The sequence below is a fragment of the Pezoporus occidentalis genome, unplaced genomic scaffold (assembly GCF_034315485.1).
Source record: "Pezoporus occidentalis ecotype Australia unplaced genomic scaffold, CSIRO_AGI_Poc_V1 ctg105, whole genome shotgun sequence".
Taxonomy (NCBI): domain Eukaryota; kingdom Metazoa; phylum Chordata; class Aves; order Psittaciformes; family Psittacidae; genus Pezoporus; species Pezoporus occidentalis.
The window spans coordinates 352,258-370,407 of NW_026912832.1; the positions used below are offsets into that span (position 1 = coordinate 352,258).

Genomic DNA, 18,150 nt, shown 5'->3' on the forward strand with positions numbered 1-18,150 from the left:
TGAGAAAGGCAGTGGCAAAGTCAGAGGTGAAAATGCTATCATTGATACACAGGTCTGAATTTAAGCACTTTGCAGAATCCTGGAATGCCAGCCTTCCTGTAAAAAGTTCAAGAAAACCCTCTAATTTCTGGGACCGCTTTTAGGAGGATTCTTGCCATTTTAGTCCCAAAGTTAGGAATTAGAACAGTAAAAAATAAATTTGTTTCCCACTCCCAACTCTATCTACAGGATAACATTTGTTCTAATGAGATATTAAGTCGTAGATAATTTATGCCAATGACAGGTGAAAATAAGTTAAAAGACACACACACACATACAAAAAAGATTAACTGCATTCATGTATTCAGGAAGAAAATAGAAGGGGATTTTTAATATTATTGTTTTGCTTTCAAGATTTTTTGAAATGATCACTGCTTATTTATTCACTTAAGCGTCTGCTAAAGACATAAGGAGCCTTTTCTGAGTAACAGAATTATACTATAGGCAGACTCTGTAGGATACTAATTGCACAAGCCCTGTTTCTACAACAGAGTTGCAGCTCATGTTGCTTTGCCCAGTAACTTTGAAAAGGTGCTTTATCTTTCCAATGGTATACAGCTGCTTTTGAAATCAAACCTTTCTTGCCAGTCATGACTCTGCAGATACGTGAGGATATTTATCCACTTTCCCAATTCTTTCTGAAACTCAAGTAATTGTCTATGACATATATAATATATAGATGTATAAATGCTTGCTTTTGTTAGTAAATTTTGTATCAATGAAAATGAAAGTTTACTGCCCATCTTGACATAAAGGTATTGTGCATATGCTTTTCTCCTACACAGCTGTTGAAAAAGAAAGGAACATCCTCATTTCTTCAGAGACTGGAACGAGGGGGGCCAACCACTGTGGCAGTCCAGCTCAGGGTTAGTGAAAATCTTCTGGACAGAAATTTACAAAAAAACAAACAACTCCAAACTCAAAACATTTTAAAGGCAAAATTAATCTCTCCAGACTGCAATGAAAAAAAGAAAAATTGTATGCTTGAGAAAGCTACTTGCATGGCCAGGTCGAGCCTTTTGAGAAAGTGATGTTAAAAGTTAGGATGAGCATATGTGTTTAGCAGTTGCCTTTGCTGCACAGTAATGATTGATAACTGCTTTTTTTTTCCCTACAGAAATCACTCACAGATATTATTGGGAAGCTGCAGAACTGCACGCCACATTCTGTTCATTGTATAAAGCCTAATAACTCCAGGTTGCCAGATACTTTTGACAATTTTTATGTATCTGCTCAACTGCAGTATATTGGTGTTCTAGACATGGTCAAAATCATACGACATGGGTATCCAGTCCGTCTCTCTTTCACAGATTTCTTGTCAAGGTAAATTCTTTAAGTTTCATAAAACCTTTTTCTTACCTACAGTACAAAGCTTTCTGTCATGTTGTGGTAGTGCCTGTGGTATTGTTTTCCCAATGAGTCTTTCAGACTTTCTTCAGAGAAAAATCATGTCTGCCAGCAAGGGGTATAGGCTTGTTATTTTTCATTTGAAAGAATCATTAATTTCTGAAAATAAATTTGTGAAGATCAGCAAAATGTATTCAATTTAAAAAATTTAACTTCATAAAGTAGTTATATTTTTATAATTTATACTATTTATATGATTTATAAAATACAAAATACTGCAGTTTGTTTCCAGGTCATTAAAAAACAAGGAAAAATAGTCTTAATTTTTCAAATTTATCAGTGTGTGTGTCATGACTTCAGTATTTGTATTTCATATGCTAGGATTTGTTTCTGCAAGGTGATGAGTAATTAATGCTAATACCACAACTTTGTTTTTATTATTGTTGTTAGAAATGAATGAAATTTTGAATTAATGTGACAAGATAAAAGATATATGTGACTGCTGCTGGCTGAGGGCAAAATGTTTTCCTCCATCCCCAACTCAGGTTTGGAGTTCAGGCTCACTTACATTCTCTAATGCTTCAGCAAAAAAAGAGTACCACCTTGTCCAAGAGGCATTCGGTTAGCAGCCTCATACACTCAACATATGTTCCTCCTCTCTGCGTGATCTACTCCTTGACTGATATATCAAACAGTCATAATCTGCTCTATGTATTATTTTGCTTCTGAAAAAAAACATGGGAGTATCAGGTGCCTACCTAAGCTTTCATGTGCCTTCTTAGAAAAAGTTGTGTATATTAAGTTACTTCTTAGACAGAATCATATTAACTCTGCCAATAGTGTAAATATTCAAAAAGTGCAGGAGTATAGTAGTTTATAATCCCTCATGTTTCAAAAGTAAGCCATTTCTCTCCTACCACAATGTTAATCCTGCAGCATGAATCCAGAAGTGCAGGGTGGTTGAGACGATAGTGGGAGATTTGGAAAAAGTGGTCTGCTTTCATATTCAGAAGTGGTAAGGGTAGTCTCTATCTAACCATTTCTATCTTACTGAATTGAACACTTCAAGGGACTATTGCATGAGCACAAACCCACAATCTTCTACTGTTAAATCCTTGCAGTTCCTGGCAGGGATTTGGTCCTTTCCATCTGGCTTTTCTCACTGCAATTCCCAGATACAGGCTAAGGGTTTGCACAGGCCTGTTGAGCAGAGTGGTGGTAGCTTCTCTGTTTTGTCAGATAAAAGAGAGTAACCATATGTTGAAAGGTCATTTTATTCAGTTGGCTTCAGTGCCAGGGAATGGTAGTATGCATGTTCACTCTAACAGGACGCAAGTCTGGAATGTTGTCTTTTTTGGAGAAACTTTTTTTTTAAATATCATTTAAAGAATGTTTGAAGATTCAAATATAATTTCAGTCTTTTTCTTCCACTTCATTAAGTATGTCCAAAAGACAGATTTTAACCTCAAAGTCTAGAGGACATCTGGTGTCTCACAAGAAATATTTATTTGCAGTAGTAATAGTAAAACAAGACTAGCAACAAAACCCAGCAGCAATGTTTAAACTGTTTTTTTTTTAAGTGTTCTAGTTTTGTTGCTGTTTAACTTTATCCTTTTCCTCCACAAGAAATTATAGGTTCTTTGCTGCTGAGCCCGTCTTTTTACCTGTTTGCACCAGGTCCTAATAATTGTATTGTTATACATTAAAAGAATTAGTGTTGGGGCTAGGATCCTGTCACTGAAGATTAAGTCCATTTTATAATAAACCCTGTGAATATGTTGAACCTACTCAAAAGTTAGCAATAATCACTCTGCATATATCTCTTGACACTACTAGATTTGTGCACAAAGAGGAGCACAGAGCTCTTGTCACAGAGAAAGAAACCATCAGTGGTGTAAAGCTTTTTACAGTAGCCATTCCTATCTCTCAGGGAAAGGTTACCTTAATTTGAACAGCAGAACATGCCAATTCTTCACTTTATTCACCCTGACCAGTTAACCTTCATATTCACTTTCAGTGTATTTGGATAATTATTTTCATTTCAAATAGCTCAAGCATGTGGCTATTTATTCTGTTATTGGCTGAAAAGTATGAATTTTTAAAGCAGAAATTAGAGTTACAGATTGCAGTTCAAAAGTACCATCAATTCTTAATGCGGTAATTATTTTTACCCAATAGACAGACTACAGGTAAGAAAGAGTAAAGAGTTACTAAATTCAGAAGTTATGAGGTAACTTTTCGAAAAGTCTTCTAAAAAGCTGCCACTCCTACTACATCTCTTTACTGCCTCAGTGACTGGACAGAATGGTTTTGGAAAGTGGATAATTAGTTTTGGCAGTGTTCTTATAAATTGGATTTGTTTGTTGGCTGCTCAGCCTAACTCATCTTTGTCAGATTTCCATATATGCTTATAGACCTGAAGTTGATGGACTTTCTCACCTTTCAATTTTTTTTTCTTTGGTGTCAAACTGGTATTTCTAGTGTTCTAAAGAGAATTTGTGGCATGTATCCCAGTTTGAATTCCCAAAAGATGGTTAATTTCTACCCTCTTCCACCTTCTCTGCAGTTTTTTTAATCATATAAATAATGTGGTCAGAATAAAAAATTAAATTTAAAAAAAAGTTAATGACTTTTTTTTTTTTTTGCTGGCTAATAAAAAGAATGTTTGAATTAGGGGCCTTTGTGATGAAGAGGTAGAATATCAGAAAACCTGGATATTCCATCAGTAATACAGACAGTACCATTGCTTTCTTAATTGGATGAATTTGAATAAATGTCTATTAATATCTAATTAAGATTAATATGACTGGTCTCTAACACATATTTATAAGTCACATTTGAACTCTTACGGTGGCTAAAAATGACAGTAGCTAAAGAAAGGTCATATTTTGCAAAGAGCACTTCTTCCTGGGCTACAAAGGTTAATCATTATTTCTTTTACTGTCCTTTTTTGCTTTACTGGTTCTGCTTCTGCATTATCAAAGTAAAAGTTGACAGCTGCTAGGTGAACCTGTCAATCACTAAAGTTCATTGATTGGAAGAAAAATCTTGTGGAAATTCTGGTTATTAAGCGGAAGCTGTGACAATTACTGTCAATGAATATATAATAAAAATGGGAATTAATAAGGTCAGATGCTATTAAATGCTGTAGAAACAGGCAGTACCAATGTTACTATGAAATGATATATGTGATTTCAGTGGATTTGCTAACTCCAGCTGCAGTGTTTCTGCTGAATTTGCCTGCAGTGTTGACTCAATTTCTAAGGCTCTTTGAGTAGAGAGACAGAAATCAGTTTTTACCTTATCTTTAAAATAGAAAGCCTTGAGTAATATGCATTTTATGCTCCTGGAAAGGTTTATCTATGCATTTTAGGTTATGTCTTCAGAAGCGCTCTCAGTGGGCTAGATTATGTAATTGTAGCTTTGCTTTTAAGTCAAGGCAGTGGCAGAAACAATTTTGTGAAGAGTTCAAAGTTTTCAATTTGCAGCTGAAATTGTACACATAAGTAAAGTATCCTCAAATATCCTTTTCCTGGAAGAAACAAAACAGTAAAATAATCACAGAATTAGGAACTGTCTGCATATTCCTGTTTCCAGCATTTAGCATTTTGATTTTTTTTTTAAATGAGGATAATTCCACTCAAGATTCATAAAAAGCACCTTAGTAGGAATTTAGTAATTTGTTCTGTTTTTCATATTCAGTGCAGTGGCAAAAAAGTTAAGTGTCAGTGTGTGCTCTATTACCAGTGTAGAACAATAGGGCTCAGAAATGTATTGGGGCACAGACAGAGCCTGGTTGTACACGGTAGAACCTAATCTCTTTGCATTAATTAATAAAATAGATCCTGGCTGACTTTCACATCTTTCACCTCACTTGGTGCTCAAAGAAGACATGTAAAAACCACTTGGGATATAAATTTTTAAAAATAATGATAGTGATCAAGGCTAGAGTAATGAGGTGAGCTTATATTTCTTGCTCAATGCAGTACAAGAATACAGCTGTTTAGGCATATTCAGGTAAAATGAGGCAGTAATATGCTCTGTTTCACTCATTCTGAACAGTTTTATTTTGGTACCGTCCTCCTCTACAAACCACATCTCTACATTAGTGTTTTGTAAATTAGATTAGAGATTAACGTTTTATTTTCTCTTTCTTCTTTAATGTGTTTCACCAACTGTGCTGAACCATACCAAGCACTTTTCTTTGCCTGTGTTTTAGTTGCCTTGGTCAGCGAAGAATTTATGAACTATTGCCTTAGAGATTGAGGTTTGCGTCACATATATTTCTTCAGTCTGTCACTGCTTAGTGATGGAGACTGCAAGGTCCAGTTGCACAGATCCTGAAATAAGGCATCCGACAGTTTTTAGCAAACCTTCAGGGCTGTTGGACCTCAGGATAACCCCTGTGGATTATGTGAACTGATAAGCAAATTTATCCTTTCACTTAGCTGATCAGAATTGCAGGACTTTTATGAGGAAAAACATGTTGTTTAGAAAGCACAAAAAATTGTCTGCTAGTGTACTATTCCTTCTCTTTATTTCTGCATGTTTTGAGGATTTCTTGGAATTTCATTATGTCTCTCAGGTTTCTAGAATGTCTTTTCTGGGTTTCACTTTTTCAACTCAGTCTTGCTGTTTTCCATCATGGAGCTTCCATTATGCCTTCTGTTGCTGCTCAAGGAGCAGCAGAGAAAATTTAATACTGGGAAGAACATGAAGGCTGTATCTAGAAGCATATGGTGGTGTTGCAAGAAGAGTCACAAGAGTGTTGTGTTTCACCATGTCAATTCTCTTTAAAAATGGCTTAGATGCATTAATCTAACCTTTACTTTTACGTATTCATATGCAGACATACAGCTTAGTTTATATGTAGCTGTTTGTGCCAACTGCTAAGACAGTTTCAAGTGCAGTTGTGGAGGTGCAGTATCAGACTAACTCCTTTTTTCCTTTTTTCTTTTTCTTTCTGGTGTTACTTCTTTTTTTCCTCTCTGTCTTTCCTTTCTCCCCTTTTTCCTCTTGAAAGCAGAGAAGTTATAATATTTTGTAATATATAATTTTGAATTAAAAAAGTGCAGCAAAATATTTCAGAGTCTTATAAGCAAGTTAGGGCATTAGTGAGAATGGTGTACTGAGTAGATTGCAAAGTGATGCGTCATCACACTGGCCCTTTTAGGTTTATTGTCTGCTATACAATAATATCATCAGTCTTCTAATAGAGCACTGCAATTGATATATGCTATGACAGCTTAAATCCTTGCAAGGAGAGCAAGACATCATCTGACCGGTGTTAAAAAGCAATATTCCATTAAAGTACATCAATGATATCAGTTTATACCAAATGGCAATCTTGCCATTTTGTAGTTTGTTGCTTTAGAGCTAGAGCTGGAAGTGGTATTTCTGACTGAGAGTAATCATTTTTGTTTGTCTTTCTTTTAGAATGCAAGAAAGGTGGGTAAATGAAGTATTTTGAAGTCATCAGTTCTGAGGGCATCTTAAAACCAAATTCGTGAGCATGGTAATGACTAATTTCCTGTGAAAAATTGAGGTCATCCACGAAGTTGTAAACTGTGATTTTTAAAATTACTGTCTTTGCCAGTTTTCTGTATTCTATAAAGAAGTATTATGTGTTAACCCCAGTGGTCAGTTTAGCCCCACACATCTGCTCATTCATTGCTCCCCAGTAGGGTGGGGAAGAGAATTGGAAGGGCAAAAGTTAGAAAACTCATGGGTTGAGATAAAGACAGTTTAATGGGGAAAGCAAAAGCTATAGGTGCAAGTAATCAAAAATAAAGAATTAATTCTTTACTTCCCGTCAGCAGGCAGGGTTTCAGCCATCTCCAAGAAAGCAGGACTCCTTCATGCATTTGGAGCTATTTACAGCAGTCTCAGAATTATTCTGGATTACTAATCTCTTGTGAAATCTTGTTGATAGGGAGTTGATTATACTGTAAGAGATGACTAGGACCCAGACTGCACTGACATGCTTCCTGGCAAGCCATAGGTATTAGAATTGGTGTACATCATCTGGGGAGTTGTCTAGATGTTAGCAGATACTTGTGACTGTCTTAGAGGCTATAGGCCATTTGAAGCATATTTGTACAATACAAAAGCATAGTGATAGTATCTGGCCTATTCATGTTATGAACAAACTCTAAATAGTTCTGTGCGTTGAGCAGACTCTTTTGGTTTACCCTCTTCGGGGTTGTTTCTTTGTAACTGTTGGGCTTGCTTTCTCCATTTTTCCCCTTAGGCCTTCTTTAATACTCCAAAGAGAAGAAAGGTACCAGATAGCTTGAGATGCCTATAGTAATTCATCTAATTAACTTGGACTTATTTTGTAGCGTAGAGAGAAAAATGGTCACTTTTAAATATGATTCAACTGACTTATTTTAGGCTTATCTATTTTTGCAGGCATTTCACTTTCTCAGTCTGGCTCCTATCTATGGCAAGGGATAAAGTTGGTGGTTTGTAACACTGTAACACTGATGGTTCTGGATCCACAGAATAGGTAGTATTGTACGTGAAAAATATCAGTCCTTATGTTACATGTCTAACATTCGACTATGAGAATGATAAGGCTGATGGTGTTTCTGGAGCTTACTGACAGTGTTTCTTTTTTTGGCTGGAGTTTTCCATGGTAGCTCAGTCATCTAGCTTTAGTATCTATTTAGAAGGCAAAAATAAATTACAGCATTGTTTGCTGGGCATCTTCTGAGTTTTGTAATGAAACTCTCATTTGCTAAAGTGATTACAAATGGGTGTAAACTACTGTGTCATTCCACTGAAGTCAGTTGAATTATTCATGTCATGTACTTAAAGAGTTCTTCAGGATCGACACGAAAAAGGGTCCCTTGAGTGGGAGAGATGTAATTAGGTAATAAAATAAAGGTGGCATGATCAGTTTTAAGTCCAGCAATTTGTAACTTCCAAATGTCTGGTGTGCAATCTTCCAGCATTTTTTTATATTATGTTTAGTATAGAATGTATAAAACTTAGAGGAGCTCCTTACAGGGAGGTTATTGTTGTACGCAGTACAGAATGTCCTGGCTTTTAAGCTGTTTCAAGGAGAATCTCTGTGCTCTTTTGTCTTCTGCCTTTTTTTTTCTTTTTCCCTAGCTATGTTCATTTTATTAGGCAATGATAAATCTATTTGGCACATGCAGTCACAACTGTGGTTGAACTGTTTCAGCAGTCCCAGTGGTTTCCTTTATTTTAAGGAAGGATCTGTGATAGTTTAATATGTGTATTTCATTTCCAGAGTTAAGTCCCACCCATGGTACCTCTGGACTGACATTCAGCTTCTACTAGCATTTGACATTTCTTATCTGTCAGTATTAACTAAACATTTATTAAATCACTAAATAACCCTTTTACTATATGATATCCTTAGAATATCTATATGCATATTTTGCATACACACACGCAGTATGCTAGAGATTGGAAGGGACCTCAAAAGATCATCTAGTCCAATCCCCCTGCTGGAGCAGGAACACCTAGATAATGTTACACAGGAATGTGAATGTAAAAGCTTGTGCTGTTTCTAAACATGGAGACATGTTCCCACAGACTACTAAAATACCTGCCACAGTACTGGATTCCATCTAAAAGTCTGGATTTAGATAAAGTTGCATTTGTTTACAAATGAGGCTATTGAAAGTTCTGTATGCCTATAACAAGCAGCTAATAACATTAAATTATTTCAGAACATTGATGTTTCAATGAACATGATTACTGAATACTTCATAATTTGCTGACATCACATAATGACAAAGATAATGGACATAGATTTATATGTGGTAGTAAGAATTTCAGATAAATGCCTACTATAGAAATAAATCCATTAAAAGAAAATATTATCAACCACTAATATCTTCACTAGTCCTTATACGCTGAAAACCTTTTAAGGAAATGTCTGTTAAAATAATAGACCTCTCAAATTAATACAAACAACCTCTCTTTAAAATAAACATTTTGAAGAATTGAGTATGCAACACATTAGTTTACGCAAATGGCTCTGTGCAGGAACTTTGAATTATCTAATTAAGGTGCAAATTGTCACATGGTTAGGTTAATTTTACTATATAGCTTTAAAATAACTCCTTTGTATTTACTGATTAATTACATATAACTGTGTACTTTCAGTGCCTAGAAAAATATTAGTTGCTCTTGACAGGGTTTTTTTTCTGCTCATAGGACTTGTATAAATGCAGTCCAGCTGCCCCACACTCAAAAGCAATTGTGACCCTCCTGCTGTTTTTTCTTTCTGTGGCTCTGCAGCTGTTGAATTCTTTCCGCTCAACTCAGACATTCATGGCACCCTTTTTCTCCTTATCCACATCTTGATATTCTTTACAACTATTTAATCTTCAGCAGAAGACTTCCTAAAGCTGTATTTCCTAGTCAGACTGAATAATAGTAGGCAGTTAATACTGATGACATCTGAGAATGAACAAAATCCTATGCAAGCATGCATGTAAAATCCTTTTATGTATCTTAATCACTGGATCTTTGTGTTTTTTTTCTTTTTCTTAGACCAACGTGGCATTAATTTAACATCATAAATTTTAGTAGAATTACTCTTGCCGTACTCCATGGTAAATGACAGCAGAATCTTGTCCAGCATTGAGACAGTATGCCAAGGGGCAACCTTAGCCTATCTGGAAAACTGTTGCTTTTATATTTATTTTATTTTATTTTATTTATTTTATTTTTCTTTTTTAAAATGGTTTGTCTAACCATTTATAATGGCTTGTCTAACCATTATGCAGTTCAGAGCCCTTTTACCCAGACTGATATTACTCACAGGGTTCACAGGGCACAAGTGAAGCTCCCACATAAGAGAGGTAAAGGTGATCTTCCAGAGAAGCTGTTTTTCTTGTAGGGTTTAAGAAGCTTCTAAAAACCTTTCCCATAATCCCAGTACACCCTGTCTGAGACACTGGTGAGCCCTGTGGGAATGATGTTATGCATATCCGTTCCTCTTTTGCAAAGTCAGTGTTGCATAGAAAAATAAAAACAAAAGCAAGGAAGAAATAAAGCATCATCTAGGTGGAACATCGAATTCAATCCTATTTCCCTTTGATATAAAATTCTTCATTTTACCCTGGTTTTGCTTTCTGCTTCTGCACTATGGCTCAGTGTCCCTGTCCCTCAGGGATCAGTGTTGGGACTGGTCTTGTTCAACATCTTTGTCGCTGATATGGACAGTGGGATTGAGTGCACCCTCATCAAGTTTGCCAATGACACCAAGCTGTGTGGTTCGGTTGATACGCTGGAGGGAAGGAATGCCATCCAGAGGGACCTCGACTTGCTTGTGAGGTGGGCTGACGCCAACCTTATGAAGGTTAACCATGCCAAGTGCAAGGTCCTACACCTGGGTCAGAGCAATCCCAGGCACAGCTACAGGTTGGGCAGAGAAGAGATTCAGAGCAGCCCTGCGGAGAAGGACTTGGGGGTGTTGGTTAATGAGAAAGTGAACATGAGGCAGCTTCAGTGTGCGCTTGCAGCCCAGAAAGCCAACCGTATCCTGGGCTGCATCAAAAGGAGTGTGACCAGCAGGTCGAAAGAGGTGATCCTGCCTCTCTCCTCTGCTCTTGTGAGATCTCACCTGGAGTATTGTGTGCAGTTCTGGTGTCCTCAACATAAAAAGGACATGGAACTGTTGGAACAAGTTCAGAGAAAGGCCATGAGGATGATCAGGGGACTGGAGCACCTCCCATATGAAGACAGGCTGAGAAAGTTGGGGCTGTTCAGCCTGGAGAAGAGAAGGGTGCATGGAGTCCTCATAGCAGCCTTCCGGTATCTGAATGGGGGGCTATTAGGGATGCTGAGGATGGACTCTTCATTAGGGACTGTAATGACAGGACAAGGGGTAATGGGTTTAAACTTAAACAGGGGAATTTTAGATTGGATATAAGGAAGAAGTTCTTTCCTGTTAGGGTGGTGAGGCACTGGAATGGGTTGCCCAATGAAGTTGTGAATGCTCCATCCCTGGCAGTGTTCAAGGCCAGGTTGGGCAGAGCCTTGAGTGACATGGTTTAGTGTGAGGTGTCCCTGCCCATGGCAGGGGGGTTAGAACTAGATGATCTTAAGGTCTTTTCCAACCCTAACTATTCTATGATTCTATTCTATGATTCTAATATATGTCTTCTTGGATTATTTCGAAATGATCTGGGAAGTGCTTTTTCGACAAACAATGAGCCAATGAAGATGTAGCAACCTCTCCAGGAGACCAAGCAGGAAAGTGTATAAGCCGGCTCTGGTATTTCAACTCAGTATCACATCACATTATGAAAACACCTTGTGTATTTTTCAGAAAAATTCATAAGTCATTTTGTTTTGCACAACCTGTTTGCAGTTATTTTAGGCATCTGATTCCAGGCTTCCAAGCGCTGGGACAGGAGCTGGGCCTAAGCATGTGCTTCTCCAAATACCGTTTAAAAGTCTTCTCTTAATTTCATCCCATTGTAATATCATGCCCACCACTGTGCCTGCAGATCTGCAGACAAGCAATCATAACTTTCTCCTGTGCCCTTTGAAGGATAACTTTCTATCCTGACCTACTCAAGACTGGCCTGCTGGTGAGGCCCAGCTGCAAGTATGCAGGAGACCAAGTGCACAATACCGTGATAATCCCCAAAACTCTTGCCTTCTAGTATAATCTTAAAGAGATGCGTAAGAGATTGAATTCCTTGTAGCTCAAGTAGCGAGATGCGCCTCAGACTCACAAGGTAGGTTTTTCCTCTGTGTTAGGAAAGGGCAAAAATTTCCCTATCTGTTCATTCATTTTTTGTCTCCTGCTCCCAGCCATTCCTTTATTCTGGCCTCTGTTAAAAAAAGAAAAGGGTACCTTTGCAACTTCTGTAATTTTTGACCTTTTAGTTTTGCAGGATGACTTTTAATTTTGAGGCCCTATTTTCACATGGTCATTTCTGTGCAGGGGGACACTAGCTTCATTTCACGCCAGTCCTACATCACACCTGTGTTATACAGAATCAAATTAGCAGGTTGATAAAGCTAGATTTGATCTACAGTCCATATATTCGGTGGACAGCAAAGCATTTAATGCTCTGTGTACATGTTTGTGGAGTACCCAAGCATGAAGAGGCAGTTAGCTATGGAGAAGGTCTACCTATCAAGAGGTAAATGTAAGTATTTACAGAGTTGGAGGCGAGTGTTCATGTAATAGGGCTGCTTGTCTGTTTACTGCTAGCATATTTTTGAGTTAATGTGTCATTTTTTGCCCATTTCTTCAATAAATGTATTTTTACACTGCTTTCTCAAGATGGAATGGGAATGTCAGCTTTAAATAAGATGATGCAAAAGTATTGTAACGCAAATCTTTAGCAGATGTTGTGAATTTATTTTTTTTTGCATAGCTGAATCCCCTAATCCCAAGATCTGAACTATAATTTATATTCAATTTGTTATTCTGCTGCCACATTGTCTGAAATGAGGAAGCCCATACTTAATTACATGAAGTATATGAATAAATATTCTGGGATTAAGAGATGCATATCTTTGTTATTTCTTCTCTCCAGAAACTGAAATTCAGATGTCTAGAAAAGATTAAAGGTGGCAAAAACTAATGCAAAAGCACAGCATTTAGGAAAGACAAAAAACCAAACAAATCCATTCAAGTCATTTGTCTGTCACCCATCACAAAGTAGTATCTTTATCTGAGAAATTTATATTACTTTTTATTCAGTCTAAATTACAGTATCCCAAATGACCAATTCTTATGCAAGGGTATTCCGATCCAGCAGATTTCATAGTCCTGATCCTCCCTCAAAAGTCTGTACTGAGCTCCTCATGAGGCCAGTGGCTGACCCCCATGCAGGTGACTAAAATTTTGTTCTGGGGATTTTATTGGTCTTTTTCACTTTTATTTTATAGTAATTAATTTTTTTCTTTTATCCCAGTTACATACTGTGTATTCAGTCAGTTTGTCTGTTATAATCTGTTACTTATAATAGCATCTTTTTGTTCTCCACATCCAAAGATTTATTCACAGTATCACAGTATGCTAGAGATTGGAAGGGACCTCAAAAGATCATCTAGTCCAATCCCCCTGCCGGAGCAGGAACACCTAGATAATGTTACACAGGAATGTGTCCAGGCGGGTTTTGAATGACTCCAGGGAAGGAGACTCCACAACCTCCCTGGGCAGCCTGTTCCAGTGTTCCGTCACCCTCACTAAGAAGAAGTTTCTTCTCAAGTTTAAGTGGAACCTCTTGTGTTCCAGTTTGTACCCATTACCCCTTGTCCTATCATTGTTTGCCACTGAGTAGAGCCTGGCTCCATCCTCGTGACACTCCCCCTTTATATATTTATATACACTAATAAGGTCACCCCTCAGTCTCCTCTTCTCCAAACTATAGAGACCCAGCTCCCTCAGTCTTTCCTCATAAGGGAGATGCTCCACTCCCTTAATCATCTTTGTTGCCCTGCGCTGGGCTCTCTCCAGCAGGTCCCTGTCCTTCTTGAACTGAGGGGCCCAGAACTGAACACAATATTCCAGATGGGGTCTCACCAGGGCAGAGTAGAGGGGAAGGAGGACCTCTCTCGACCTACTAACCACCCCCCTTCTAATACACCCCAGGATGCCATTGGCCTTCTTGGCCACAAGGGCACAGTGTTGGCTCATGGTCATCCTGTCGTCCACTAGGACCCCCAGGTCCCTCTCCCCTACACGGCTCTCTAACAGGTCGTTTCCCAACCTATACTGGAACCTGGGGTTGTTCCTGCCCAGATGCAGGACTCTACACTTTCCCTTGTTATATTTCATCAAGTTATTCCCTACCCAACTCTCCAGCCTGTCAGGTCTTGCTGGATGGCAGCACAGCCTTCTGGCGTGTCAGCCACTCCTCCCAGCTTAGTGTCATCAGCAAACTTGCTGATAGTACACTCAATTCCCTCATCTAAATCGTTGATGAATATATTAAATAATTTTGGGCCCAGTACTGACCCCTGAGGCACTCCACTAGTTACAGGCCTCCAACTAGACTCCGCCCCATAGACTACAACTCTCTGGCTTCTCTCCTTCTGCCAGTTCACAGTCCACCTCACTAGCTGATCATCCAGTCCACACTTCCTCAATTTAGCTGTGAGGATGCTGTGGGAGACTGTGTCAAATGCTTTGCTGAAGTCAAGGTAGACCACATCCACCGCTCTGCCATCATCCATCCACCGTGTTATTTCCTCATAAAAGGCTAAGAGATTGGTCAAGCATGATTTCCCCTTGGTGAAGCCATATTGACTGCCCCTCATAACCCTCTTATTCTTGATACGCCTTAAGATGGCACCAAGGATAAGGTGTTCCATCACTTTCCCAGGGATGGAGGTGAGGCTGACCAGCCTATAGTTACCCGGGTCCTCCTTCTTGCCCTTTTTGAAGACTGGAGTGACATTTGCTTTCCTCCAGTCCTCAGGCACCTCTCCCGTTTCCCAAGACTTGGTAAAGATGATGGAGAGCGGTCTAGCAATGACTTCCGCCAGTTCCCTCAGCACCCGCGGGTGCATCCCATCTGGACCCATGGATTTATGGATGTCCAGATTGCTCAACTGGCCTCTAACCCATTCCTCATCGACTAAGGCAAACCGCTCCATTGACCTGACTTCATCTAAGGTCTCAGGGGTACAGGGCTCTTCAGGACTGCCTGCAGCAGAGTAGACAGAGACAAAGAAGGCATTCAGTAACTCTGCCATCTCTGTATCTTCTGTCACCAGGGCACCCATCCCGCTCATCAGTGGGCCTACATTGCCTCTGGTGTTAGTTTTATCTGCCATGTATTTGAAAAAGCTCTTTTTGCTGTCCTTGACCCTTCTCGCCAGGTTTAATTCTAAGGAGGCCTTAGTCATCCTAGCTGCCTTCCTACATCCTCTAGCAGCAGCCTTATATTCCTTCCAAGTGGCCAGCCCCTCCTTCCATGACCTGTAAACTCTCCTCTTCCACTTGAGCATACCCAGCAATTCCCTATTTAGCCAATTTTGAATACTTGCTTTTGTTGTTAATATTTATGCTGTATAATGAGATATTTATGTTGTGTATTGTACAGAGATTGGCAGAATCACTTCGTTTCTTTTCTTGGAAACTCTAATAATCTATTTCCCCCTTTCTAATTATATGGAATTTCCCATGTTCCTCATATTTCAAAAATAATTAGGTTATTCCTTCAAGAAAAAAAAAAAGGAAAAAGGAATATAACACAGGGAAGTGGAATATGTATCCATTATATAAGCCTAACATTAATCAAAATTCCACCCTGTTCTTTGCTGCTGACTGCTTTTATAAGGTTTCTATTACTTGAAAAATTTGCAGGCATCTTTTTTCTTTTTTTTTTTTAGTAGGTTTTCTGTCTTCTGTACCTTGTGTAGATAGGTCCTCTAGATATTTCAGCTCTCATTTGATAGATATTTCAAATACAAATTATGCCGAACCCACTCTCTCCTTCCTCCCTAAATCCAAACAAACAAAACTAAAAATCCTGAGTTATGAGCACATAGTGACAAGTTCTGCAAACAAAGTCCATCTCTTTCACATACTTTACAGTTACAATAATACATCAATCTGTTACTGGTTGTCAAAGGAAGAAAAAAGGAAGTTTAGAAAGGGAATAAAGAGAATTTAGCAAATCAACACAACCTGGTTTTGCTCCTTTGTGATGACAATTTTTACATTTCTCCCAGCAGAAATACAGGATACAAGTTAATTTTGATTGCTGCCTTTTATTCATTACCTTTTGAATAGATCTTATTAAATCATGCCATTTTACTTGGCAAACAGAATACATTGTAGTAAACAAAGGAAAGAGAAAAAGAAACTGCAACTTTATAAATTACACTGGCAGGACTGATTATTTTTCCTTTCATAAGTTGTGTTTAGATATTTAAAACTTACAATTATATTACTTGGTACTCCTATAAAGCAGTTACATACCAGCCATATGTGATTTTTATTTTTTAAATAACAAGACAAAGTCTTGGAAAGGAGTTGCTTTCAGGCAAGATTTGAGTTCTGGTGCTAGAAGCTGTCCTCTTACATTGGATTGCAAGTCAGTAGCTACCTCTGACTTTGTCATTTTTGGTCTCTCTTAGCTAAGCAAGAGAGAGACCTGAGAAAAAGAATAGAAAACAAACAAACAAATGGCAAAACCAGTTCTGAGGCTTCAGTTCCATCTGTGCGGGTTGCTTAAGCTGTTGATTTGGAGCTGCTTGTTTTTGTGCCCTTTGTACTTGCCATGTTCTTTCCATCAGTATCTTCTTCACATGTTGATGTGCTCTTGAAATGGAGTGTGTGGTGTTTATTTCAATGCTTAAAGATTTGCTGTGCACACAGAGCTGGGAGTACAGCCCTGCAGCCTATTTGTGCACACTCCGTGTAAATCAAATAGCATGCTGAGCCTTAGAATATTACTGTGCGTTACTGTGCCATAACCTCAACTGGAGAATATTCTGTCTCAGGGAAAAACAGCCTGCTGGGTCTTGTCAGCTGTGCACTTAGGGAAGTGAGGGAGAAAATGATCAGATAACATCCTTATCTGTGAAGATCCAAGAGAACTGAGTTTTCCATATTCACAACCTACCTGAAGGCATTGGCAGCAGTATCTAGTCCAAACAAACAAAAAATCTCCCTGATAAAGAGCATCATTGAGAAGCAAAGGAATAGAGGTCAGAGCACAGCTGCTGCAACACCAGACTATCCTGGCCAGTCTGTACATGTTCACAGTGCTAGCCTGTCTAGCCAAAAGGTCTTTCTTCTGGTTAGGTGTATAAAAATAACAAGTTAGGACAAGGAGAGTGCTAAGGACAAAAAGAAAAAGGAAAGAAAAAAAAAAAAGAGCTTCTCTCACCTTGATTTCCTTTGGAGGGGCAGTGGACAGAGTACCCTAGATGGTAGTGTTCCCTGTCTCAACTTGTAACTGGAAGAGCTCTTGCCTTTGTTTCCTAATCAGCACTACATTAGTCTTTGACACGGTGGTGGAGGGGTGTTGATTCTGTTTAATCCTTTAAATCTCCCTGGTTTGTATTTTGGTTTGAATGCCTTAGTGAATTAGTTGCTCTGGCTGGGCCATGAAATATTGCATTTTATCAGCTATTTGAAACAGCTAGGAGATGATAGTTTCACTTTTTCTAATATTACATGTCCATGCTAGAGTCAAGAGCATAGACTATTTTTATACTCAGTAGAAAGAAATGGAGGTCTTTCAGTGCACAATTCATCTGACCTATTTTAGGCATCAATATTACAGTAGTATGTATGACACCTGAATAGTGTCTTCTACTACCTTTTAGGAAAGTCTAGACAACCAACTCATCAATCCAAGTTCAGCTGAAGTGTATTTCACCTGAAGACATTTTTGGCAAGGTAGCACTTGATGTGCTCACTGACTTCCTCAAAATCCTCTTTAAAGCCTTACAAATACACTCTGCATTATTTACTTGGGGCACAATGTATGACATGTCAGTGAGAAGAAGCCTGGTGGTTAGTTGAGGTTGTTCATTGATTTCAGAGGGAACTAAGACTGCAGTGGTAGGGGAAGAATTCTCAGATGAAGAAAAGTTTCAAAGACTCTCCAGATTGCATTTCCCCAGAAGCAAGCCCTGTTGTTTGCAAGTAACTCTAGTTTACCAGTACAAGCCTGCACCATAAATTCAGTATTTTTATAACTGTTTTCTGTGATACAGTGAATTTGAAAAATAGTAAGCGCTTTTGCTATTCTTGGAGACCATGAAAGGGTTAAATTTAAGAGGACATTAAATTAT

The 18,150-nt window shown here is 38.4% G+C and overlaps 1 protein-coding gene across 7 annotated transcripts in view; it reads left to right on the top strand.

Annotated features, from left to right (window-relative positions):
* Positions 1-18,150, top strand: part of MYO16 (myosin XVI) — a 386,124-nt gene that overhangs the window by 306,821 nt on the left and 61,153 nt on the right. For all 7 annotated transcript variants that reach the window (XM_062619194.1, XM_062619175.1, XM_062619216.1 and 4 more), the window contains 2 exons: positions 825-905; positions 1,157-1,362. In XM_062619194.1, the coding sequence (XP_062475178.1) occupies positions 825-905; positions 1,157-1,362 (287 nt within the window). The remainder of the gene's footprint in view (positions 1-824; positions 906-1,156; positions 1,363-18,150) is intronic.